The sequence below is a fragment of the Bactrocera oleae genome, chromosome 4, assembly GCF_042242935.1.
Source record: "Bactrocera oleae isolate idBacOlea1 chromosome 4, idBacOlea1, whole genome shotgun sequence".
Taxonomy (NCBI): domain Eukaryota; kingdom Metazoa; phylum Arthropoda; class Insecta; order Diptera; family Tephritidae; genus Bactrocera; species Bactrocera oleae.
This window is the reverse complement of record NC_091538.1, coordinates 9,933,459-9,959,748: the sequence shown is the minus strand read 5'-3', so window position 1 is coordinate 9,959,748 and position 26,290 is coordinate 9,933,459. Positions and strand designations below refer to the sequence as shown.

General features: G+C 38.5%; 1 protein-coding gene across 1 annotated transcript in view; it reads right to left on the bottom strand.

The window, feature by feature from the left end:
- blo (bloated) overlaps nt 1–26,290 on the bottom strand; it is a 134,884-nt gene that overhangs the window by 1,130 nt on the left and 107,464 nt on the right. Inside the window, exons 4-9 of the mRNA XM_036374998.2 lie at nt 15,633–17,949; nt 14,990–15,569; nt 2,309–2,479; nt 995–1,167; nt 362–925; nt 7–301 (exon numbers count right to left, since the gene is read on the bottom strand). Coding sequence (XP_036230891.2) covers nt 7–301; nt 362–925; nt 995–1,167; nt 2,309–2,479; nt 14,990–15,569; nt 15,633–17,949 — 4,100 coding nt within the window. The remainder of the gene's footprint in view (nt 1–6; nt 302–361; nt 926–994; nt 1,168–2,308; nt 2,480–14,989; nt 15,570–15,632; nt 17,950–26,290) is intronic.

The following is a 26,290-nucleotide window of genomic DNA, read 5'->3' as shown; positions in this document are numbered from 1 at the left end:
ACTCACTCGTTTGTTTTGCTCTTGCGAGTAATTGATTTCGTAACCTTCGCTAATGAGCTTCGGTTTCCAGGGCGCCAACATCGACACAGAGCGGGAGACGGTGCGTGTCATCGGCTGTAACGGTTGTGGTTTGCTCTTGTTCGAGCGCAGATCGTCACGTGATATGGAACGACGTCTCAAATGATATGGCTGTGGTATGGCACCGACTGTCGTGGCATGCAAATAGACGACGCTGCGTTGACTGTGTAAACTGGACTCGCCTTCGGTACCCGAGCTCTCAGCCGGAAAGCGATCACGTTCTCTGTGTTGACGTATGTTGTCACAACTATTTACATGTAATCTGTGTATATGGATGACTTACCTCGAGTAAGCAGATGTGCCACGACGCTCAGCACTACGTGCCGGTTTTGGTGGTCCTGTCAAGTGGTGATGATGAGTTCGTCTGACTTCTCTATCATTGCCATCTGCATCAATGCCATTCGGCGTTGAAGTGGACATTGCCAAAGGCGTGCCGTGACGATCGTTGCTACGTCGATAAGTGTGATCATCATACCGATGCGAACGATCCAAACGTTCACGTGACAAGGTGCGCGCACCACCAACGCCACCGTTGGGGCGTTTGTGTTGATCTTCGGTTTCGGAACCACTCTCCGATATATCATCTAGATCACGTGAGCGCGAGTAGTGTCGTCGTTTGCGGAAATCGACTTCATCGCCGCCCACTTCACCGCCATTTTCCAAATTATGCATTGAAGAACTTTTGTGGCGTGAACCGCCAACGCCACCACCATTAGTTGGCGTGGCAGCGGAGAGGTTGCGGCGATAGTCGCTTTGTGTGGGATTGCTATTGAGGCGGTCTAAATTATAAGCGCTCTGTGAGTATTTCTGCGAACGATTCAATGTGGATGCTACAGAGGGGCGTTGTCTAAAAAATAAATATAGTTATTGTATATTAAAAAGTTAAAAGATTATAGTTTTCTAATAATTTTCTTACTTGAGTGTAGTATTAGCTTTGGTTATAGTCGGCGGATTCGAGTCTATATCCGTATCTCCAAAGAAACGCAAGCTTTTGGGTGGTATGGGTGGTGGCGCTGTGGTAGTGCGCGCCGAATTTTTAGTACGTTTCATTGTCGAGGACTCGCTCTGTCCATTAACCGAAACATCAAGCTGTATAGAAATGATAATGATGATAACCAAAACGTGTTAATATTACTGTATTTATATCATATATGAAAACTAGTAAAACTAATGAAGGTTGAATTTAAAAAATATCCAGAATTAAGATATCTTCCGGCGGCCCCGCTATTAACAAGTCTATGTTAGGGAATAGTTGTCGCATAAAAATTGTTGTCTGATCTTGTACTCGTAGCTAATCAGAATCATATTCTATGAAATAGTATGAAAAATACAAGACTGTCGGCAGAGATATGAAGGTATCGTTAAGCAAAATCTATATTAAGTCTGTATTAGGGCATATCAAGTTTTTAATATTGGTCTGGGCTTAAGTTAGTTTAGTTATGCTTCCGGCATTGCTCTAAGACTGCGCTGTCGTCTTAATTGTTGCCTGCAAATGGTCTAAGCATCTAGTTATATTTTAGAGATGTTCTGGTATAATGGTAGTATGCGAGATTTCTGCATGTGGGAAGTCTAAGAAAATAATGACATCTGGCTTTATACCATAATTTTCGTTCATCCAATACCTCTGACGGCCGCCGATGTCTGGTAATGAGTGCTGATTATCATTCAGTAGTTATTGACTTCAATGCCATCTTAGATCCTCTCTTGGCAGGTGCTTTTGAAATTGCGGAAACGCAACATAAATATATATGTATTTCGGTGAATTTTTTTGGTGATAATTAACGAGATGCGAGTTGCTCTTCCAAGGTTGTCTTTTTGGGAAATGACGTCTCACATACTTTCTATGACTTATAAAGTTTTCAGAGATTCTATTTCCAGAGAAATATTACCGTTACAAAACTGATTCTTGTTCTTCTGCGCAGTCGGGAAACTGTCTTTACTTCATACTTCACTGTATGCTGAAAGCCCGTCAAACTCATGTTGCTCTCAACAACAGAAAATCTTTTTAGTAACACCTACTCTTATAGAATAGGCTTTAACGAGGTATCGAACTGCTGCAAGGTGATTTTTGGTTACCACAGTAAAACTTAAGCTCAGGGCTGTGCATGCGTAGAAGTAATGAACATTTTGAATGTTTTTCTCTTATATATTTATTTTAATGGATTATTGTATAGCTGCGCTTCAATTTATTTCAACTGAGCACTTACAACCTAACCAAATGCCAACTCACCTTTTCTTTTGATTTGCTCTTCGAGCGCCTGTCCAATGACTTGAACCAGCTGACTTTTTCGGGTTTAGCGAGTGGTGACTCCTTTTTCGGCTTATCGGATGAGGTACGCTTGAGCAGCAATGGACTAGCTTTGGGTGTAGACAGACGCCGACGCATCGAGATATCCGTGGCCTAAATAAACGGAACGAAACGAGCCAATTAAGTAATATGCTAATTTATAAGACAGTACATATATATTAAATGACTTATTGTAAGTGCTAGAACTAGTTGTCAATTGACGGCGAACGCCGGCGCGTGGCACAATTCCACGCCCATAAAAAGGAACGACATTTACACACACACATACGTGTACCTGCATATAAATTTAGAAAATAATGGCACACACCGACAACGGAAAAATGTGGCAACCTGTTACTGAGTCAACAAAAACAATAACACTGCTGTTGGCACACAGGTGCCAAGTGCTGAAATGGAATACTGAAATATGTATGCCGGTAACGGCAAAATCTACCCAATGAACTCTGCGGTACCCACAAACCCATAAAGGCACGTGTAAGCATGTGTGTGACGCGGTCATATGAGTGCACACAAAAACAAAAAAAAAACAACAAACGTTATTATGCATACTCGGTTACTGTACCACAACAACAACAGCAACAGCAGCAGCAATAACAACTGCAACAAAGCAAAGCCTTAGACACTCATAAACCAACAAGCACACCTCCACCAGCTCCCTTCGCTCAAAGCAAGTACTATGTATGACTGCAGCTTTGTATGTGTGTTTGTTTGTGTATGTGTTTGTGCAGCTGTTGGTGTCCCTTGCCTGTGGCCTAATAAGCGAAACGTGAGTTCACATGCTAACAATACCTGTTCGCTGCACAGCCCCAAAGACATACACCTACCGCAACCACAACCACAACAGCGCCACCGCAAAAGCACACCGCACACTTAACCAAAAGTACCGTAAATGCACTGCAACAACAATATTGGTCGCAACTGTTGTTGGTGCAATAATATGTACAACAAGTGCAACTTGCGGTCTATGTATGAAGGCAGCATGCCGCATAATACACCACATGGCGTCAGCAATGACGTTGCCATAGCGTGTATGTTGCATGCAACGCCGCACACCACAAACGTGGTGGTTGACCACACGAGCTCGGCGATTTGCCAATTGATTTCTTCAGGCTTCAAATTCGACTTTATATAACCTCCTGTATGTGGCGCCGCCCGTTCGCCCTGTTATAGTTTTCTTATAGCCAGCCAGCTACCAAGGCAGCGCGCGAGCGCCCGCAAAAAGTTGCAACTAAACGTGTTTGCCTAGTTTGCTGTGGTTGCTGTGTTTTTGTTACTGTTTTTTGTAGTCTTTTTATTGTTCGCCGCTGATATTAGACCTGCTTATTGGCGGCATTTGTTGCTGTTGTTGATTTGTGCTCCAATTGCGGTTTGTATCGATTTAAAAACAAGCTACATTTGGGCGCCGTGACTTACTTTCATTTCAAGCATTTTTTCCTTAACCGCCTGCTCTACCCTCCGCGTCGGTGGCACCTTACAAGTGCAGCGCAGCCTGTTGTAGACGCGAGTGTGTTCAATTTCCTCGAATCAGCTTTCAATTAGTGCAAATATTTATGCTTGCAAGCGTCAAATTTGCATTGCATAGCTGTGCTCCCACACCCTAGCCCGCCTCTAGATCGTCATTTTAAGTCGTGCTATGCAAGCCAAGCGCTAAGGCTCGTAGAGGCCTCAGTGACGTCAACGTCAAAGTCTCGTCGTCCGCCAACCTCAACAGATTACAGACAACAGCGCCGCCCACCTGCATCCCTACCAAGCGAAACCAGACTTAGCTAATTCTCAAAGCTGTAAAGAGCCTCATGTGTCTGCATTTCCCCGCGTCACACCCTTTTCACGTTATATCTCCTGCTTTATGTACTAATGAATTTGTTAAAAAAGGTCAGAGGCTCTGGCAGCGTCTCACTACAAGTTTCGAAGAGTCTTTAATTTTGTTGTTGCCATACAGCGCTTTGGAGAACACACTCCTCTAACATGTAATTCAATTAGTTGCAATCTTTACAACAACAAAGCGTTTTAGCGGCATAACTGCACTTTGCGCCAACCCTACACCCACCACGATGTGTATAAAATCGGTATGTCGGGACCTTGTTACAACAACGCGATCTCAAGAACATACTTTCGGGATTTTTAAGTCTGATTAACGGGTGGATTAGCAATAATATATGACACAAGGGGAGGAAATGGTGAGAGATATAATATTATGCAAAGCCAGGTCAATTAAAAAAATCAAAAAGATCCGAGAAATAAATGACCTTTGCTTTTAGATATAGAATTATCAATTTAAATTAATTCTGCAATTAAAGATAGTTTTACTGTAATGCAACCTCAGAATACTTTACTTTGGGTAGGAATTGAATTGTTTATAATTTTTCGTTCAGTTGCTAGAAGTCCCTTATTTTATGAATTAAAAAACTGATATTTAACTATTTCGGGATTACTATATTAACAACCCTAGCATAATTCCAATAAACGAGTATATTGTACATATATATATATACAGACATAGTCATGCAATTTAGTGTATTGTACCGATTTAATTGAGCGCATTTATTCGTTTCGAAGAGGTCAAAAAGTTAATTGATTTTCACAACTACTCAGAGGTGTTTTCTCAAGATTAACGAAGAATTTGAGGAGGCAACTAATAGCAAATGAACTATATATTCAAATGTGTTTTGTCATTAATCATATAACTAAATCAGAGCGAGAATGTTAATTCGATTATTTTTTTCTTCTGGAAAACTTTTAAAAATAGTCTACCGCTCTTGGAGAGAATTTCCATTTGCAAATCGCTGCTGAACCGCAAAAAAATCGAAATCGTTTCTGAAGCGGATAGTTACTGGTAGTGAAAAGTGGAACGCTTACGATAATGTCGAGCGAAAACGGTTGTGGTCGAATAGTGGTGAGCCGGCGGAAATGGTGGCCAAGCCAGGATTGACAATCAAACTCATAAACCGGAACTGTACTGTCAACAATTGGAGTGTCTGAAAGGAGCAATCGTCGAGAAGCGATCAGCTTTGGTGTATAGGAGAGGAATTGTGTTCTATAAGGACAACGCCAGGCCGCAAACATCGATTGTGACTCGTCAAAAGCTATGGGAGCTAGGTTGGGAGCTTCTTCTGTATCCATCTTGAAGTTCGGACCTGTCACTAAGTGATTACCACCCACTCCTGTCAGTGGCGAATGATTTGCTGGTGTAAAATTCGTCTCAAGAGAAGCTTGCAAAAATCGACTGCGGCAGTTTTTATTCAATAAGGATGAGAGAGGTTTATTCAATAACAATTCGAGCGGCTGGAATTGTGTTCAATCAGGACAACGCAAGATCACATCCATAGTGACTTGCCGGAAGCTTCCATAGATCTGACACCAAATGATTAGTGAAAATCTCGCCTCAAGTGAAACTTATGAAAATCGACCGTCCCATTTTATTTTGTCAATAAGGACGATAGAACGATCAAACACATTTAGAGATTCTGTTTACATAAATATTATACAAGGCATTTGGGTACTATCGCCAATATCAATTGGAGATTAAATTTACGACTTACTGTTCAACCATTTGGATGATCGTGATTTAAACTATTTTTCTTTCTTTGGAGAAGAGACATAGACTAAGAGACGTGCTCTGGTGACTTCGTCCAAAATGTTAGGGGTTTATGCACTCACAAGAAAGGTGGCTTTTTAAGCTTGGTGGCACTCACTCAGGTGGCTTTTTAAGCTTCTCATGCCAGAAGCTTGAGTGCGTTTGCTGGTCTCTTTAAAAAGGAGCAGCTGCAAACAATGAACATGAATTTTAAATTAGAGTTTAGATTTTATGGGCTTCAAGTGTTCTTTTACTTCAAAAAAATATAAATAATAAATTTTTAGGTATTCTAATGTGTTTTTTGTTTGTTTTAAAACGCATGCTCAGAACAACACACACATTCTACGAGCATCGCTAGTAAAATACCATCGAGTGTCAAAAGAGAATTTATGGACGAGGTAGCGGCACACCCTTGTAGGTAAGGTATGCGTAATATTCGCATCAGAAATTTATCTCTTTGGTTTCAGATTTTTTCAGCATTTGGGTTTTTGCAACACAAACCGATAAATATCTCCATGACACCGATACAATACATAAACAAGAATAGCAACAATACCATGAGTAGCCACGAGTGTGGCATAAACAGAAAACGATTAAGTTCGTCTGCTTTCTTTTTTTGGCTTTTAATAATTTTCGCCACTTTGGAGATTTTTATCAGCGATTCGACCAAGGAGAGCCTAAAAATTGTGCTCGCTAAATATTGGCGGCGATCTTATTATGCGCTTTTTTGGAGCTGGAGCTTATTTTCTTTTATAAGAATTTGCTCTTATGCTACGCGCTGCCGCTTCGCTGTTTACATAATACGCCGCGTGTATTTGCATATTTTAATTAGAAGCCAATAAATTTGCTTAATGGCTCGGCCATTCCATGTTGGCAGTTGGTTATTGTAGCCGATACGATCGCCTTTCCTCACATTATGCTTGCTTCTTTTACGCGCTTCATTTCGGTTTGGGGTGTGTCAGGCCCAAATGGTAATACGTTGGAAAGAAGGCCGCATAGTGGAATTTCAATCAAATCTGATTTGAACAGCTTTGTCACCAGCACACACTTACCACCTGGCGCGCCGACCGGCATATAAAACTAATTGACCGCCGTCTGATGACACATAAATTATAATACATTTCGTAGAAAACATTAAACTAAATGGGTTGAAGTGAAATAAGCGTAAATTTGAAAAATTCAAGTGATCATTGGAGCAGCGCGGGTGAAGTGTACATATGTCTTTGCTGTGTTTGGAGACAGCTGACTTTTAAGTTATTGAAAAAGTCATGTCTAACAAGGACCTACTTGGAACTACTCAGACGATTGACTATCTGAAGTCTAAATGTTGAAGCACTCAATTGCAGGAAGCAATTAATATTAGAATATGTCTGTCTGAAAGTATTTAGATCTTTCCTGCTAAAGTCACATGTAAAAATGTCATGTCGGACAACTGGTTCATTGGATATAGCAGTTGGACTGACGTAAGTTTTGGTATATTGAAAAAACCCGATATAAAGCTTAGTGGAAATAATGGATGCATTCCCGGTCAATAAAAACGATAGAAAAATTGTTTTAAATTGCTTGCGCATCCACCATATTCTTTGAATATGTTGCGCAGTGTATTTTTTCTACTCTCAAAGTCTAAGAAAATGATCCCTGGAAAGAAGTTTAGAGATAGTGAACGAGTAAACACCGAGACTGAGGCCCATTTGACCAGGCTGAGGTTAAGTTGTATTAAAAATGGTACCGAAATATTGTTAGATCATTATAATCAGTGAACCTGCGCTTCTACCTCGTCATTAGGCTGGAATAATACTCCTATTTCGATCTGCTTTTTGATGCTTCTAGATAAATGAGCGGTCCTACTTGTATATATTTATGATCTTTGCTGCATAAACTCATAAAGTGGAGACGAGCCTTGGTGAAATAAAATACAAGCTATAAGAGCTTTTTAGGGAGAGATAAAGCTTTTAAATTCGACAGCCTTATATCGCTATATTTCCGAGTTCGGGTAGATAGGATTCATGTCAATAAGAGAGCTTTCCTATCAACGGATATTTCAGTAGCAACTGATAAATTTTTTTAGAGACTTTTCAACGAGAACGAGTGTGATTTTGATTTCCGTATCGCATGAATTGGGTGGATTCTGAGAGCTAATTAGAGTAAAGTCGGTTTTAACGCCATTTGCTGATCTCGATCTCACTAGCTCAAATCCGAGAGATCAGAAAGCTTCTTTAAGGAAAGTGCAACGGACGAAATTACTCAGTATTATATATATTCATAAGGAATTGATAGTATTTTTTCGTATAGTCCGCTAAAAAGGTTAGCGTAAAGTGTGTAAGAACTTGCTACATTTCAAGGATCGTTTATCCTCGGTCATAAAAAACTCGCTTTTAACAGCAGATACTGCAATATGTAAAAGAAAGAAGAGGTCATTGAAACTTCGAAAGTCAGTAATACAGTTATAATATTTTTTGTTGCTGCTACATTGGCTTTACTGTTAGGGCCTGCTGGAGAAAAACAAAGAAGACAGATGTTTTCCACCGACATAGACCGCTTTGTGCCGACCAACAATGATGTAATAAGCGTAAAGGGAGCAACGTTATAACAGGTCTTCATTGGCTTATTACGAACTTTTTGTAACTTAATTTACACTTTCCCAAATACATAAGAAAGCTATGCAAAATATGAGAAAACAATTTTTTTTTTCAAACAGCAGAAGGTAATGTATCTAATTGTAGTTTCTTAACACATTTCTTTCGTTGTGAGCATTTTATTTTGACACCTTTTTGGATATTAGGTGCGGCCAGTAAGCTTAATTGGCTTTTATAAAGGCCGAATCAAATTTTGCTGACTCGCAAATTGTTTTGTTTGCACAATTTCAGTTGAAATTTCAGCACATTCCAATGGCGCACACCCCCGCCGCAACCATTGTCCATCGTATCGCGTCCATAAGGCGTACATCAAAGCGATTATCGGGCAATCAAGCATTGCAATGCAATTTTCACGCTCAACTGAACAGCAAAGCGCATGCGCGGCGCGTCCGGACCGTAATGCAACATCCGCTGCCAATTTCGAAATCCAACAACGCCACCGCTGTACCTGGCGTAACTACTTGATATGCGAACAGCAACAATGAGAGAACAAACTGAGCGCGAAGACTTAGCCGCAGAGTATGACGGGACAGAAGACCGCACGTTCTAGTGCATTAGAATACCAAGGCCGAATGCCAAATGCCTACAAATGCATGAACCAGCCGAACACAACCAGTGTAACTGACACTCACTCAAGAATAGCGCCGCCATCGCAATGACTGGCAGACGTGTTGGCTTCGCTAGCTGGTTGCTAGTGTAAGATTGTAAGTTGGCGGCAGCAGAGGAGTCAAAAGTGGAGGAGTTGGTAGACGTCGAGTAAAAAGTAGAAAAAGGGCACCGCCAATCTTTGTAGACGCGCGTTAGAAGCTGTACGTGTTGCAGCCTAACGCAGCACTGCATGGCATACATAAGTAGACAAGCATGTAGGTATGTGCAAAGACATTCTAACGAACGCATCGCAACGCCTCGACTCAGTTACAATGGCACGACGCGTCCAACCAACCATCGCAAATTATGCGCCAACAGACGCCGTAGCAGACAAAGACGCGCCTCGGCACATCAGACAGCATAGCACAGTGTTTAGTGCCACTGCCGCCGCTGCTGCTGCATGCCGAAATGGTAAGAAATGTCGATCAGCGTGCCGTTGTGTGGCAGGTAATGCGAATAAGTGCCGCCTATGCGTCTCTTCGGGCTGCAATGCATTTGCAATTTTCTACGGCGCCGCTAATCGCCGCTTCCAGTTGTGGCTTCCGTTGCCGTTGTCTGCCCACTTTTGTTTTATGTTTTAAAGCTAACGGGCTTTGGTTGCATAGAGCCGCCTCTACTGCCGCCAGCGCGGACTTCACGCTTTTGAACGGTGGCTTGTGGAATTGGCTTGTTAACATTTAAAGTAGTTTGATAATTTGGTATTTCCGCTTTCGCAGTCAACGTGTAAACGCCTGAGGCTTTGTAAAATCTATGGCCAACTAATGCATACAAATGTTCTCGGTCACTGCATTGCTGATCGAACGTGCCACTTTGGATTCGCGCGTGCACACTCACACTGCATTAGTGGATATCAATCACACTATGTGCAAAAAGTGTGGCACATTAGCTTGGAGCGCATTTTTTCTTCGCTTGCTCCTTGAAGTGTTGCTGGAACGCGACTGTGTTCGATTTCGCAATTAATTTGCATTGAGAAAATTGCTGAAAATTGTCCAACGTTATAATTTCTATAATTTCTTGTAATTGTGTTGACTTTAAACTAATATTTGTAATTTGAGACTGTGGCGGTGCTAATATAACCAATTATGCACAAGCTTAAATTATGTAAAAGAACGTGAAAGCTTTCATTAGACTTCACAGCGACTTCTATAAATATTTTGTCGTTAATTTTGTAGTTATTTTATGCTCTCAACTATATAGTTTTCTTAAGCGAATAATTTGTCAATGAAGTGAAAGAATTTCTTTCTAAAATCTATAATTTTTCTAGTATATATTTATTCAAGCATTGAAAAAGATTTTTTCTCTAAACCTATGTAAGAGACTTAATTATAAACGAGAATAAAGTTTTCTCAGGGACATCACAGAACTGTACGAAAAAAACTTATTGACCATACATGGATTACAAAAGATAAATTTCTTTCAATTTCGATTGGTTGCTTTTATTTACTGATAACGAGTAAGTACCCATTATGTCTGATTTAATAATATGCCATATATAGCAGCTGATTGCATAAAATATTTAATGGGAAACTGGTAACCGCCAGCAATGTATTTCTCTTATGTAAAGTTTTGATAATATCTGTAAGTATTTAAAAAGATCGAATGATATCTGAAAGTTTTGAAATCTTCGGTCTTATTCTGGCAATCGACTTGATAGTTCATTCTATCCTATTCAATACTTTCTGGATAGACGAAGAATTAAATGAAGGAAAATTAAATATTATGGTTCTATCAAAATGAGTTAACATGCTCAAACATTTAAAATATGTCCAAAATAAAATAAGCAATTAAAATGAAATTCAGATAAAATCGTGTTACACTGTTGCCAATTTTCGATTTCGGACTAACCATACGAAAATCGAGTTTCATAAGCAAAAAACCGCATTCGAACATTTTTTGACTTATCGTGTTACAAACGGGTAGTTTCGGTAACTTGAAATTACTTAATAGTTTTGTGAAAGCGCTTACTTAGAGAGTTTTTGTTATTCCTTTTTGAGCTTATTTATATTTAATGATAGAAGTGTGGAGTGAGAAAGAACTTTTCAGAACTGGAGCTATTACCAGTATTTCTCACATATTATTGATTAAAACGCTAGGATAACATTAAACATTTTTCTTCATCTTAATCTCTGAACAAAAAATCTCTTTCACGGATGTCATCTTTACAATTGTCAGATTCTTACTAGTAGAAAAATAATACTCACTTCAGCCAATTCAAGATTCGATAATTTGTCGAAGTATAGAAGAAGGCTTCGCGCTATCAACGATCTTATCTAATTCATTGTCGTATGCAGTAGTATCGATCCTCCTTAATCTTTTTGCAGTGATAGTCTGTGTATCTTTGTCACTTGGTTTGGCAGACATTATATTTGTATATTTATAGATATGTCCGTACGAAACTATGTTAGTTGCGTTGGCTTTTTGCAGTTCATTAGCCGCAGTCCGAAGACTTTGGCCTACTCTGTGGGCGTTTTGGCATAATACTCATATTACAGCAACGCATATCAGATATATGGTACATATATTTACACATACATATATTGTTTGTATGTACATATGTAAATATATTCTTAACACTTCACGCCAACTTGGCAGTTTTTATTTAAATTGATTTTTACGGATTCACCTATGTTATGTTTGTTGAGTACAGTATTTGGGCGCATAAAACGGCAACTCATTTCCAGTTACTCATTTCGCCTTTGCTTTTGTTGTTGTTACATATGTATATATAAACGTTACCACGCATTATTGATATTTTACATAAATTTATATCGAGAAAAAAAAAGTTGAATGTCTGCGGAGGCTGGGGCTTGTACAAGGAATTGCTTTGTGTATGTTTGATTTTTTTTGCTATTTCATCTCATCAAATAGCCATTTCGCATTCTAAATTCGACTAAGTGTAGACTTATGGCAATTTAATTATATTGGTCGGGAATTCTCCCACGCTTTTTCATTTCTACTTCTAAGTGACGTCGTTTCGCACGGCTTCACATAGCCTGGTAAAAAAGCTGCTTCGAGCAGCCAAAATGCTCAGCACAAAATATCAAACAACTTTTCTCTTATACTGATTTCAGTAATGACGTTTTGGCATTCATTTTAGCAGGTGAAGAGATCGAAGTATTACAGATAACCGGAAGTCGTTACATATGCTTATTCTGGACAGAGATCAATAATGAAAAATGGTATATATTAATGTTGAACATTTGGAGGTCGGATTGCAACTTTTTAGAGCGAGGTAGTATTCCATTAGAGATTCTTATCTGACAATGTAGTCTTCCAGAGCAAAGTGAGAAACTTTCTAAACGGACTTTTTTCGCTTTTTTCCAAATCAGTCTTCTTGTGTATTGAAGATTTAGCTGAATAAAGTCTAGCTCGAATGGTTTAGCTAAATAAATTCTGTATAGAAGTCTTTGAATGAACACTTTTAAATGTGCTTGAGTCCATGCTTAACAGAGTTACAAAAAGCGAGCTATCATCCAATTAGAAGAGAGACGTACGTTACAAATTACTTAAGAAGCATTGCTACTCAGCGGTAGAAGTGCAAGTATTGAGGTCATAAACTTATGAAAGAGTATTGAGTCGGATTCAGCAAATCTATTATTTAAAATATCAATATTTGAGGCTTCAAAACTGCGAAGTAATATAAATCGGGGTTAGAAATTTCAAAATTAAAATATAATAAAAATCAAATTGCTTCGGAATCTCCGAGGTCACCACTTCTTCTATCATTTGCTTGCGTGCTGGCCATGCAACGAATGTACATATCATGTTCCAAGCATATATATTTACATATATTCAGCACTGCATAACGATTATACACTTCTTATTGATCAAAAACGTAAAAAAAGGAACAACTACTTGCGTAAGAGTGGTGCCTTTGTTAGTTATGAGTGTACGGTAATAGTTGTGCCACAATAAGCTGACCGCAACGACCTTTCCCAAACAATTCATCGCTCACAACGAGCGTCTACTTAGCACACAGCTAACTGTATTTAAATGTCGAAGCCCTTAACTAGACATACGAAAAATTGCATACAAATCGCAAAGTAAAAACCAAATCTCAGAGAGAAGAAGCAGCAGCAGTGGAGGAAAACTGAAGTGGAAATGATGATGCTTTGCTTTGAATTGTTGCGCGCACTGGTGCTGGTGCTGGTTAGTTAGTTGTAGGTGCGACATGCAACATGCGGCGTGCAGCGTCACCTTCATACAACCGCACAATCATCATGCCGCACAGCATTGCAACACGTTACCAGATAGCAATTTGCATGCCACTTTATAATAGGCTGTGCGGAAGTGCGATAGGCGGCAGGCGGTGCATAGCAAAAGTCTGGCACAACACAATGAAATAAAGCCGCGCTGTGTCGCAAGTAGCACCTCACATCATGTGCTGTCGGTCACCGCACCACAGAGGCGGTCTGATAAACCAATGTGCTGTGCGTCCAGAGCGCCAACACGCCATGAGGAAGCAATTTGCCGCTAGTTCATGCCTACCTTATGCTTATATACAGTGGCGCACATTGTTGTGCGTACACTTATACTCAAACTTTCTTAAAGGAAAAATTATTTTCAAGTGGGTACTAAATAAAAGATTTATTTGGGAGCAAGTATAACTTAATTTAGCCCAATCAATAATTTTATGGGTGCTCCTATAAAAAAGCACATCGCTAGATGACGCTGTCGTCAATATAGATGACATTTTATTTTTAGTTTTATGTTAAGACGATTATATCTATATTCGGGAAATTTACTAGTAAAGAAAAAATATTTTTTTTTAGAAAAATTTAGAGATCGAAAATTAATTAACGGATGTTTCTGAGTCAAGCACGCCATAACCGACACATATACCTATGCTTATTGAAAGCACATATTTTAAGAGCGCCATAGATTAGAAATATAAAACTTTAACCACCACCTGGACGGTTATTGCTTCAAACAATTGTGTTGAAAGGTAAAAATTTTAGAAAAATACTTTTCCAGGAAGCGATATAAAATATTGATGTTTGTAGGCAAGTATTCGAAGAATATTATATGCACCAGATAAGTAGCATACTGTTTTTTAGTTTCAACAAAGCGGTGTAAGCCCATAAGATGTTCATATTTCATTGACCGCAACTGTATTTGCACCCGAATATTCATGTTTGTTTGTAGCCGTCCGACTATTGTCTGGCATTCATAGACATGTTGCATGTTTGCGATGCTCACCAACAGCAAGCGTCAAGTCAAAGCGTAGCCGTCGAAGAAGCGATAGCTGTTACGTCATTCAAACACTTGAATTGCTTGAATAGTTTCAAAAGTAAACTTGATTGCGAGTATTACGCAAGTTACAGGAATCTACACATTGATACTTGAACAAGGCAAACATGCGAGTCGGTAAGTATGCGTATGGTAAGAAGACATTTTCATTGAATAGACCATACTCGTATAAAAAAAGGGCCAAACAATAGAATTCACCACACGCAGACAGGCTTTGTTTTGAGCGACGTGTCTGCGGCACTGTTGTTGTTTTTAATGTAATCAGGCATGATAGCGCTGCAAAGGCAAAGGTTAATATGACTGCGCTATAAAAAGTTCCCAAGCGGTCTATTGAATTAAAGATCAATACGATAATAATAACTAAGTTCGCATATTAGCGCGGACAGTGAACTTGCTGCCACGCTAAATTTTGAACCGTTACAACCGTCGGTTGTAAATGATTTTCTAATTAGGCATACATGTTTTTCTCACCAACTCAATTCACTTGGTACTCACCTTTGGTTCGCGCAACGCGTCATCGTGCAGCATTGCTGCTATCGCTGCCGAACTGGCACTTCCGCGATGCTCACTGTAACGCGAACGCATCTCCTGCTCCTTCACCATATAACGTGGGCGCCCCTTCTCTCCACCGCTACTGTCTTTGTCTTTGGCTGTGCCCGTTCGTGTGGTCTGCACGCTGCTGCTGGTGGCCGTACTGCTGTTGCCGCGCACTTGTTTATCGCCATCCTTTTTACCCGACTTGCCACCCTCGCTGCCGCTGCCGCTACCGCCACCGCCGCCACTTCCGCCAGTGAAGAGTTGCTTCACCTTTTCGAAACCGCCGAGCTTTTTGTTGCGTTTCAGCGTCTCGGTGCCGGCCGTCTGTGACTGCTGATCCTTGCGTCGCAGCGTGCTCGTTGCAGCGGGATATTTGTCTAAGTGTGGATCGTAATGTGAGCCATCATCGATGGAGCGTTCACGGTAGACATAACTATCTCTACGCCGTGCGACATGCAGCTGTTCGATGTGCCGACGCTCCTTACGCAGGAATGCCTCACATGCTTTTATGTCGTCGACAACAGTGCGTTTGCGCCATCTGCGTGCAAAATATACATTGATAAAAGTACTGGTTGAATAAAACATTTGTATAAAAACTTACCTGGATGTGAGCTCTCCATTGAAGGATTCCTTGCGGAAGTCATTCTCAATACCGGAGTCTCCCTTGTCGAAGCTGCGCTGTTGCAGCTTGTCACGCTTCAAACTGCTGCCATGCCAATCTTGTGTATGTGCCGTGCTCATTTCATAACGTTTCATGTTCTCGGGTGAGGAGCGATATTGATCTGTGCTTGTTAGTTGTGAGTCCAAGCTCTTCGGCTCATAGTCCTGGAGTTGCTGACATTCCATAGAGCCGTCCATGCGTTCACGATGTCGTGTCTCGCGCACATGTGGTTTACCATCGGCATCCAAGTGTGTTTCCCTTTCATAAACTTCTTTTACACCGCCACGTCCATCGTCATAGTATTTTGTATGCTTATACCGAGACGTTTTCTCCGTCAATGGTGTGGTAACTGGCACCGTTGTTGGTGCGATGATATCCAGATGTGAGCGTTCCGGCGAATATTTATTTAGTATTTCGGAAGTTTCCATTTTATGGAAGCGTGGTTCATATGACTCTCTCTCGCGTTCGGGACTGAGGTAGCGCTGATGCGCGGACTGCTCGCGTATTTCTCTATTACGTTCCGGTGATGCGCCTATATCACGTTGATATCCATTGCGCTCCAAGCGTTCCGGTGACGTTTCCACATCACGTTGGTAGCCATTACGTTCCAATGTCGTTGGCTCACCAAAACGACGTGTTAGTATGCGCGACTCCAGACGTGCACGTCTATAACCAATATCATTCATAGGCTCATCACGTGTCGGCGATTGATAGCCACGTGTATCATAGCCGTTTTCGATTGTTGGCGTAATACTACGTATGACTGGTACAATAGGCGGCTCAGCGGGCGACTTGCTGTTGCGCGATTGTGTCAACGCAGGTGACTCATCTTCATAGTATTTGCGTGTTTCAATGCCCAATCCTTCGTCTTCATCGCTCAAATTACGTGGACTAAGCTGCTGCCATGGCGATGGAGAGTGCGAATTTGTGATGCGTATAGTAGTTGGACCTACTTGACCGTTAGGTGATCCATATGTGCCTGGCGAACCACGCGTTGTCGATTGTTCAATAATAATACGACTGCCATTACCGTTTCCGATACGACCGTTATGCGTATTGTAGTTGTAGGCATTTTTAATGTTGTTTTGACTAGTAGTAAAGTCAGTGCGGTCGACTGACTGGCGGCCCAGCGTCATTGTAGATGTTTGTAGCTCACGTTCCGGTGAGCGCATGTCACGTATATCACGTGCTGGCGAACGATATTCACGCAAAGGTGTACGCAATTCCCTATTGGGGGAGTGTATGTACTCGCGACGATAGCGATTTTCATCTTCATTATGATCCAACTGCGCATACGTAATACCTTCGTTGGGACGTATATATGAGAAGGCTGGACCGGATAACGGCGGTGGTGGTGAGAAGCGTTCCATAGACAAACGCTTCGCTAAACCATTTACGGTCACACCTTTGGTAAGCGGCAACTTTTGTGCCGGTAACTGTGAACTATGCATATTGTCTTGTGATTTGGATTGTAAGCTCAGTATTTTATCGCGTATCGCGTGTGATATATGGCCTTTGCCTAATATATTACCGTCTACTTCAGCTTGTTCACGACTGCGTTCGAGCAGCTCACTTAGACCACTCTCATGCTTTTCTCGCTCGGTTATCGCCTCCGATTTACGACGCTCCCTATTAAATTGCTCTGCAAAATAGTCCTCTTTCTGTGCGTTCTCAATTATGGGACTCAGTGGTGTGTTAATAAGCTGTTGCTTACTCGAACTATTCAATGCCTGCAGACCACCCTGGTTAGCGGCGGTAGTTTTGGGTTCCTTCAAAGATTTCTTGTATTTACGCTCTTCCTTATTGTAAGAGCCAACATCACTTTTGCTACGTACTAAACGTCGACCGCCGCTGTCTTCAAAACGTGGATCACGGTCCACCTGATTGACATTTGTGTCGCTACGTCGACTGAAGATATTGAAAATCGACGGCCGTTTCGCGTTCTTTTTGGCAGCTGCGTCACTTACACTGCGCGACACCGGCTTAGCGGGCGACTTTTTTTTACGTGTGGGTAATGAGTGGAACTTCTTTGGGTTTGGATCACCGCTACGTTTTGTACGTACCTTAAATGTTGGTATATTATCGCCGTTCTCGGCTTTGCTCTTATGACGCTCCGCTTGTGCGAGTACCAAAGCGGCTTCTTTGCGTATGCTCTCTTCGGAGAGGTCAGCGGGCAGCTGGTGGTACGATGGTATGGTCTTTTGTGGTGGTTGTAAATTAGTTGTTTCGTAATTCGTTAGTTCGTTTGGATGTTTTCCTGTAATTGAAAAGAGATGAGACAAATATTAGAACTTAGTTCCTTAGTCATAAAGCGAGTAGTGGTTTTTGGAATCATACGAGACTTTAATAATATATAATAATATAAAATAAATATAGACACCTTGAAATATATGAATATACAATACCAAACGTTTTTGACTTTCAAAAACGAGTTTTGTAGGCGTACTTGGTATTTTGTTTGGTTTTGTTTAAAAATATAGTTATTTTTTTAATTTGAGAATTTATTGAAATAATATTTTTCTTTAAAAAATTATCAAAGATTTTGCGGACTTAAGGTCGACCAAGCAAGGATTGACGATCAGGAAAGTTTTGCTATGTATTCGTTGGGTGTGGCAGACAATCATCTATTATTAGAGGTTCCCCTACGGCCAAACTCTTAATACGAACCAGTGCTGTTTGAAGTAAGTAATTGCGCAGAAACGGCCAGTTTCGTCAATAGGAGAGCTATAAGAAATGCATCTGTGAAGGGTAATATTAACACTTTTTCTTGTTTTATGGATTTTTTGTTTATGAAGTGTCAACGCACTGCCACACACCTTTTTGCCATTTAGGCAACCTGTGATTTCCTGTTATTTTTGTAAGGCCAAGATCGGCTCCGCGGCTTGCGCCATGAGTCGATTTTCAAAAAGTGTTATAAGCCGAAACTAAGAAGGTTATTAAAATTGGATTAATTATTGTGAAGTTGACCTGAAATGAGCTTATTGTGCAGAGAGCTAGAATGATTTATGCTAGAATATTAAAGCTATTTCGCTTGACAGTCTTTGTTAAATTGGTAGATATATAGGTTTGTTTGTATTGAGAGGTTCACAAGCTCTCTATAAAATAAATGATTAATTTTAAATTCGAAAAACTGTCAAAGCCTGATTTATATAATTTAATTATCATATTAATGGGTTCAATGTAATCCAAATTTTAGTTTGAAATGTCAGCTTTCGCAGAGGCACTCATTTGTTTGGTGACATAAAGCCCATTTACAGTAATTTTTCCGCAATTTTTACTTTGTTGAAGAAAAAACACGTAAATTACTTAGAATCAACGTATTTTTATTTATCAAATGAACGGAATTAATAGCGCAAATTTATAAAAGTACAGCATACATAGATACTTGTGTAAATATACCTATATATTTGTATATATTATATATGTATTAAATCTAATTAAGATTAAAATTCAGGAAATAAAGTATTGCACTTAATTGAATAATACTTGAATATAAGTAACGTGAAAATATACGCACACACATACATATACATATATTATACTATATATATAAACAATTAATTGGCGTTGGCACATAACAAGTGGACGTAGCGACATTTACGCCGGAACATGAGCAAAAAGCGCGTAAAAAGCTGAAGATTATATGAAATTAAGGCACCAAGCGAGAGCAACACACCGAAAATCGTCGTGCACGATTTCAAGGTTAAAAGGTGTCGGTAAGACGCTTGAACGACTACAAGTGAGGAAGTTTATAAATAAAGGCAACAAAAAACAATGGAAAAAAACATTACAAAAATATATAAAAATGTAACAAAAACAAAAATTATATAAAAAATTACAAAAAAAAATACATAAAAAAATTTAAAAAAAATTAAAAAAAAACTTTAAAAAATTACAACAAAAAAATTAAAGACAAAATTATAGTTAATATAAACAAAAAACAAACATAATTTCAGGTCTTTGGTCACAGGGGGCGCCAAATCTCAGTGGCACTGCCGTCTAATTCGCTAATAACATTGTAGCGCGTTTTCTATGCCTTTATTCATAATAAACATAAAAGTTAAAATAACCGTGTAAATTTGTATTAAAAATTAATCCCCGTCGAAAAAAAAGAACAAGCAAGAAAAAATAGCAATAACAATAATTGCGTTAAAATTAAATTATAACAATGAACTAAAGCAGCAAATTAGCCAAGTTTTAGATTCTGAGCAGCGATTAGCCGCGAAGTGCCCTCGAGTGTTGACGAAGAACAAAACAAAACAACACGGAAAATTAGCGGTTAATAATGCGGAGCAACAATGCGCAGTAAAGTATTTTATTTATTTATTGCTAATACAATAAAATTATTATATAATAACTGGCAGCAAGTTCAACTAGATTTATGATTTTTAGTTCGTGTATATATACAGCTGTGGTCCAAATAATGGAAGTGCTCTAATTTTGTATGGCTTTCAAAGATAAAATTTCGTGAAGATATTTTCTTTTTTAATGGAGTTGGTGGAGATTTATACTTAACTTGTAAGTAGGAGATGAGATAATATTGTATATAATAATAATATTTATAGAAGTTTGGTATAGTAAGTTTTAGGCATAGTCACAGCAACAACTATGCAGGTGATTCGATAGAGAAATATCACGCAATCTTGAAAAAATTGCTTTAGTCAACAAAATTTGAGTAACATCGTAGCTCTGACTAGTTACCTAAAAGCAAACCCATTAAAAATCTATGCACGATCATAAAGAATGGTCTTTAAGTTCTTCATTAATTCAGGTGATGTACTAAAGCGAATTGGGCTTCTAAGCATTGTTATTTTATTCGGTAGTAGTGATTTTTTTATTTGCTAAAACTAGATTATGATCGAGATATTTATTTTTTAAGGTATTATATATTTTTGACCAAGCAAAAGCATTATTTAAATCATTTGTCAGATTCATTAGAGTTACAAGGTTGAACAAACCGATATTTCCGAATTTTTGTCGCTACCTAAATGGCTGCGGATATATTTTTCTGGCCAAAGGCTCTCATCTTGAGAGCATTCACCTAAAACTACGTTTTTATTATTACGTTATGCACTTCGTTTTCGGAGAGATGACGAGAAAACCTATGAATCATATTTCTAAACACATAAACAGTTTCTGTTAGTATTTTGTATTTCTTTATTCTTTATTTCTACAGGTTTTATCTGGCTTATACTTGTAAGTACACAAAGCAAACACAAATTTTTTTGTGAGATCGAATTAATTAACAATAAGCAAAAAGATGTAGCATTAGCTAAGAAAAATTAGCTGGAGCAGCTGAGAACAGTAGCTGTGTGGCGTGCGTAGTAGGGATAACTCAACTTCAAGCACAAGAAGAGCTCAACTCAAGATGATGAGTAGAACACCGGTACAAAATATTAGTTAAGAAAAAGATAAACAAAAAATTGAAAAAACAAAAAATGTGTACAAAGTATAACTAAAAGGAGTGAGCAGAAACGTTGAAATGATTGTAGAAAGAAGGATGTGGCGTGAATTTTGAGCTAACTACCAGTTTAGCTAATAAAACTGACTGTAGCCGCATATACATTCATATATACTAGTATTAAGGTGGTTCGAAAGACATAGGAACTTTAGTATTTTCCTACGACTAACCCTAGAGCTAATAACAAATAGAAGAAAACAAATATAATAATATAATATTTTTAATATTATTCAGATTTAGTGATTTCACCAACTTTTTTTCAATTACAAGAGACATCTTGATGTTCCATTCTATAAACACAATTTTGTTAGAACTCACTAATTCTTGTTAAAATACAGGAATAGAAGAGTAAGCTTGGTGCCTCAAAACGCAAAACAAATAACTTTTCGCCTTTGAATTTTTCACTTTTCTCCACGTGTTTCTTTGCTGCAATCGGTTTAAATAATTACGAATGCGTGTACGAGTGTTTTTGCTGCTGAATTATGGTAATTAGGCTTCATCTTCTTTATTTTTGTAGTGTTTGTAAGATCATTAGTGTTGATTTGTGTGGTTTGTAGGGATTTCACTTTTTGCGAGTGTAAATTTTGGCAAATCAACAATTTCTGGCAGTAATTAATTACACGGAGAATACGTGTTTAAAATATTTAGTCATATATACTTACAACTATGTATTGATATTGATAATGGCGTTCACATTTGAAAATGTAATGATGTTTAATACCAGTATTGCAAGAAATATTGATATTGCTAATTGCTAATATTTGCTGTAATATTTTTAGTATTCGTATCGGTACTTATGTTGTAATGCTGTTGGTAGTGTAGTAATGTGCTGTAATTATTATTATGTTTATTTTATTAATACTACAAGTAGTTTTGATACTGACATTGTTGTTGATTTTGGAAACGGCATAATTATAAGTATAGGTATTAGTAATGGTGTTAGTACTGATACTGATAATATTAATTTTATTTGCAGTCGCTTTGGTACTGACATTACTATCGATATTGGATGATAGATTTGATATGTGTATTAAGATTGATATTCGTAATGGTAATGGTTTAGGTAATAATATTGGTAATGTTAATTTTATTATTACTTCCTTGGTACTAATATTGCTGTTGATATTGGAAACGGTTTAAGTATTGGTAATGGTGCTTGTATTGATATTGGTATTTATATTGTTATAATTGTTGATATTAATGACGATTTTGTTGTATATAGAGGATTGGTATTTGTAATGGTAGTGTTATAGCTATTGATATTGGTAATGTTAATTTTATTGGCACTCGCCTTTAGTGGCATAGTTGTTTATATTGAAAACGGTATAAGTATTGGTAATGGTAATGATATTGGTATTGGCATTGATATTGCTATTAGTATTAGCAGCTTTAGTAGGAGAAGTATTGGTATTGGCAATGGTCTTGGTATTGATATTGGTATTAGTATTAGTATTACTATTGGTATTGTTATTGATATGAGTAACATTATTAGTAGTAGTAGGTATTGGTATTTGTATTTGAATTTGATATTGCTATTTATATTAGTTTTTATATTAGGATTATTAGCTTTAGCAGGAGAAGTATTGGTATTAGCAGCATTAGGAATAAAATTATTGGTATTGGTAATGGTCTTAGTATTGATGTTGGTATTTGCATTTTCATTGGTATTTGTATTAGTATTGGTATTGCTTTTGCTATTGGTATCAGTAACATTAGTAATCCTTTTATTTATTGGTATTGCTATTGAAACTAGTACAAGTACTGGTTTGGGTTTGGTGTTGTTTTTTATTTCGCCACTAGCATTGTTGTGCACAAACTTACTGTTATAAGCAAATTACTCGTAGATATCGCAAAATCATCTTTTGTGAAAAATTATTTATATATGATATCTTCAACTAAAAGTGAGAAAGAAACACTAAGTATGAGAGAGGTCCAAACTAAGGTTAAATCCTGAGTATTATTTGTGCTGCTAACTGATGCGAACTTAATTTATGCACAAACCGGATATTTACAAATTTCTTCATACAAAAACAGCAACCGCATAAATTTCCTTAGGGTGTGCTCTGAATACACCAATATGGCATGTGCGTTCGACGCATGTTCAAATGGCAGCTTACAAGATGTGGGAACTGCAGATTTATGTTTTACTAAAACCACAAAACTAACAAACATATAGAATATGGGGTGTGCAAACAAGTTTGTATTTGCGCCTAATCCTCCACGAAGCTCTAAGAATTTCGCAGCGAAAAAAATAAATAGCAAAGCGCCAAAAGAAAGCCGTGAGTAGGCGTTTCTTTAAGAAACGCTTATAAATATGCACACATATGTACGCATAAATTAGGCTGCTAAAGCGCCGGTAGTGCAAATTTATCAACTTGTTGAGAATCGCAGCCAAAGGCGCGTTGACGTATGTGAGGCGGCGCGCTGAATTGTTTGATAAATGAGCGACAATATTGTTTATCGTATAAGCCCTTGCTAACGCAACGTTCGCATAGCCAGCTATTAACAACAATAGCAACAATAATAACAACAACAACACAATTTATTTAACTGTCAGCGATCGTTGATAAGAATAAATGAGTGCGCGTGTGCGCATGCGCGCATAGTTGAATGCGCTACTGTCTAGCGCGGGCCTGACAAAGCCAATCAACCGCAAGTACATGTAAAATAAACAAAAACAGAACAAACGACTATAACAATAAAAGGCGCTAACAAACACGACTACTGCAGAAATCAGCAAATCATTTTTTATTCAACAATTTCGAAAACAAAACGAGCTGAGCTCATAGTGAAAGTCTTCAATTTTAGCTGGTGGCGCATAAGCGAATGACCGGCACTCGCACGTTATATGTATATGTGTACTTGTGTGTGAAACGGTAGCGTTGCTGCCTCCCACCGCTACATGATACGCGCTGTGGCTTTCAACTCATTGGCATTGGCGATTTCGTGCATGTAGAATGGCTTCCGCTTCGCTGAGAAATAGGCAAACAATTTCGGCTATAAGATCTAGAAAATCATAAATTTATATTGTATATGATGACAGCACCAAATAGCCAATAGTTGTTATATATTGCTGTAGCAAATGTGGCAACTGGATATTTATTGGGCATTCAGTAGAGAGGATGAGAGTGCGCGTATCTTCAACAGATCTTCAAGCGCTACTCGTAAATTTACAATTTGTTTTGAAATCGTGTACAACTAGCAGTACTTCGGCTTAGATATCGAGTTTTGTATTTTTTCGTACAAAAAATCAATCATTAAGCCACTTGAGTAGTTTACATGACTGATGACATGACTCCACTTTTCATGGAACAGAAAGTGAAAGATGATTAAGTCGATTGTTTGTGAGTCAAAAGCCTACCAAACGCCTCGAATAACTGCATCGCTTTAGTTTCATATAAAATTTTCAGGTTCTGCCCGCCTGTTTGTCTATTTCTCTGCCTTTAGTTTATTTATCTGCACAAATTCTTCAGTTTTTGTGATATCTTTCTGAAATTTTGCACACGTACTTTTCTCTCCAAGAAGCTGCTCATTTGTCGGAACCGTCGATATCGGACCACTATAGGATATAGCTGTCATACAAAAAGATCAATTAAAATCAAGTTTTTCTACAGAAAACATTTTTATTTGAAGAGATACCTTCATGAAATTTCGCATAAGTTATTGTTTTAGGCAATGCTACATTCACCGAACATATTGTTCAGAGCGAACCACTATGTCATATAAACTGTGCGATCAAAATCAGGTCTTTGTATGGAAAACTTTTTTATTTGCCAAGGTATCTTTAGGAAATTTTGCATAGATTATTTTCCAAGGCAATGCTATAATCTCCGGATATATATTTTTAGATCGGATGACTATAGCATATAGCTGTCATACAAACTAACCAATTAAAATCAAGTTGTTGCATGGAAAAAATTTTTATTTGACAAGATATCTTCATAAAATTACGCACAGATTATTGTCGAAGACAACGTTATAATTTCCGAAGAAGTTGCTCAGATCGTACCAATATAGCATATAGCTGTCATACAAATTGAGCGGTCAAATTCAAGTTTCTATAATGTGTACGCAAGTGTGCGCATTAGATTGAGCGCGAAACGACCACGCCTGCAATTTGTTAAAATGCGATCAAGTGTCTGTCAGCGAGCAGCTAGCAGCGTTTTTGAATTGGCAATGTAAATACAAAGAGGCAATTTTCCTTTGTTGCGCCAGCCAAATGGGCGATGAACTGCTTTGTACGACGTTTGGCGGCGGCTTAACCTTTTCGACGACCAAATGTTGACTGCCAATAAATTGAGTGCGAAATTGATGAATTATATGATAAATTGTATGAATTTCGAGCGCGTTTAATGGCTGACTTGGAATATAAATATTCTTAAATGACGCGCGGCCGGGTCACGAACAAAAGACTTAAGCAACGAACTTGGCCGTCGACTAAGCTGAGGGACACGGCTGCTTTGCGTTATTGTATGCATAATTAAGCAGCAATGCAGTTGGTAGTGAGGCAGCAGAAACTTGTGCTTAAATAAAAAAAAAAAAACATATACAAACACACACACACAGACGCTCATTTAAAGTCAATTAGTTCGATAACTAGTTTCTTTCATTATCTTTCATGTGTGAAAAAAGTGCAAACACAAAAACACACAATTTCAAATATACGATTAGTAATCAGTAAGCTGTTCGCCTGCTGGCCTGCTGGCCCGCTTGTTTAGCAATTTGTTGTAGCCATTGAAGAGCGGAATGAAAAAAGTTGGCCAAATGTGTAATAGCCGTCGAAAATTTGCAACAAGTCGCGTCAATTCATAAATAAATATGGTGTCAATTTGCGCCAAGCAAATCATTAAACTGCAAAATTTGTTGTACAACAAGCAAAATATAAACGAAAATGGGAGAAAAGACAAAATTAAGCGTTGGCATGCATTTAGTTGGCTTACATGTTCATTTGTGGGCAGAAAATGCGCAAAAAAAATGTCGAAAAAGAAATGAATTACAATCGCGCAACAGCTCACCCGCTTTTTAATTACACTTTTACACTATTTTCGCCGCACTATTGTTGATACAATTCGCTGATAACGGGCTTTATTGCCGCCGTCGCATGCTTCGCTTTGTTGCCTGGTGTTTTGCGCTGCTT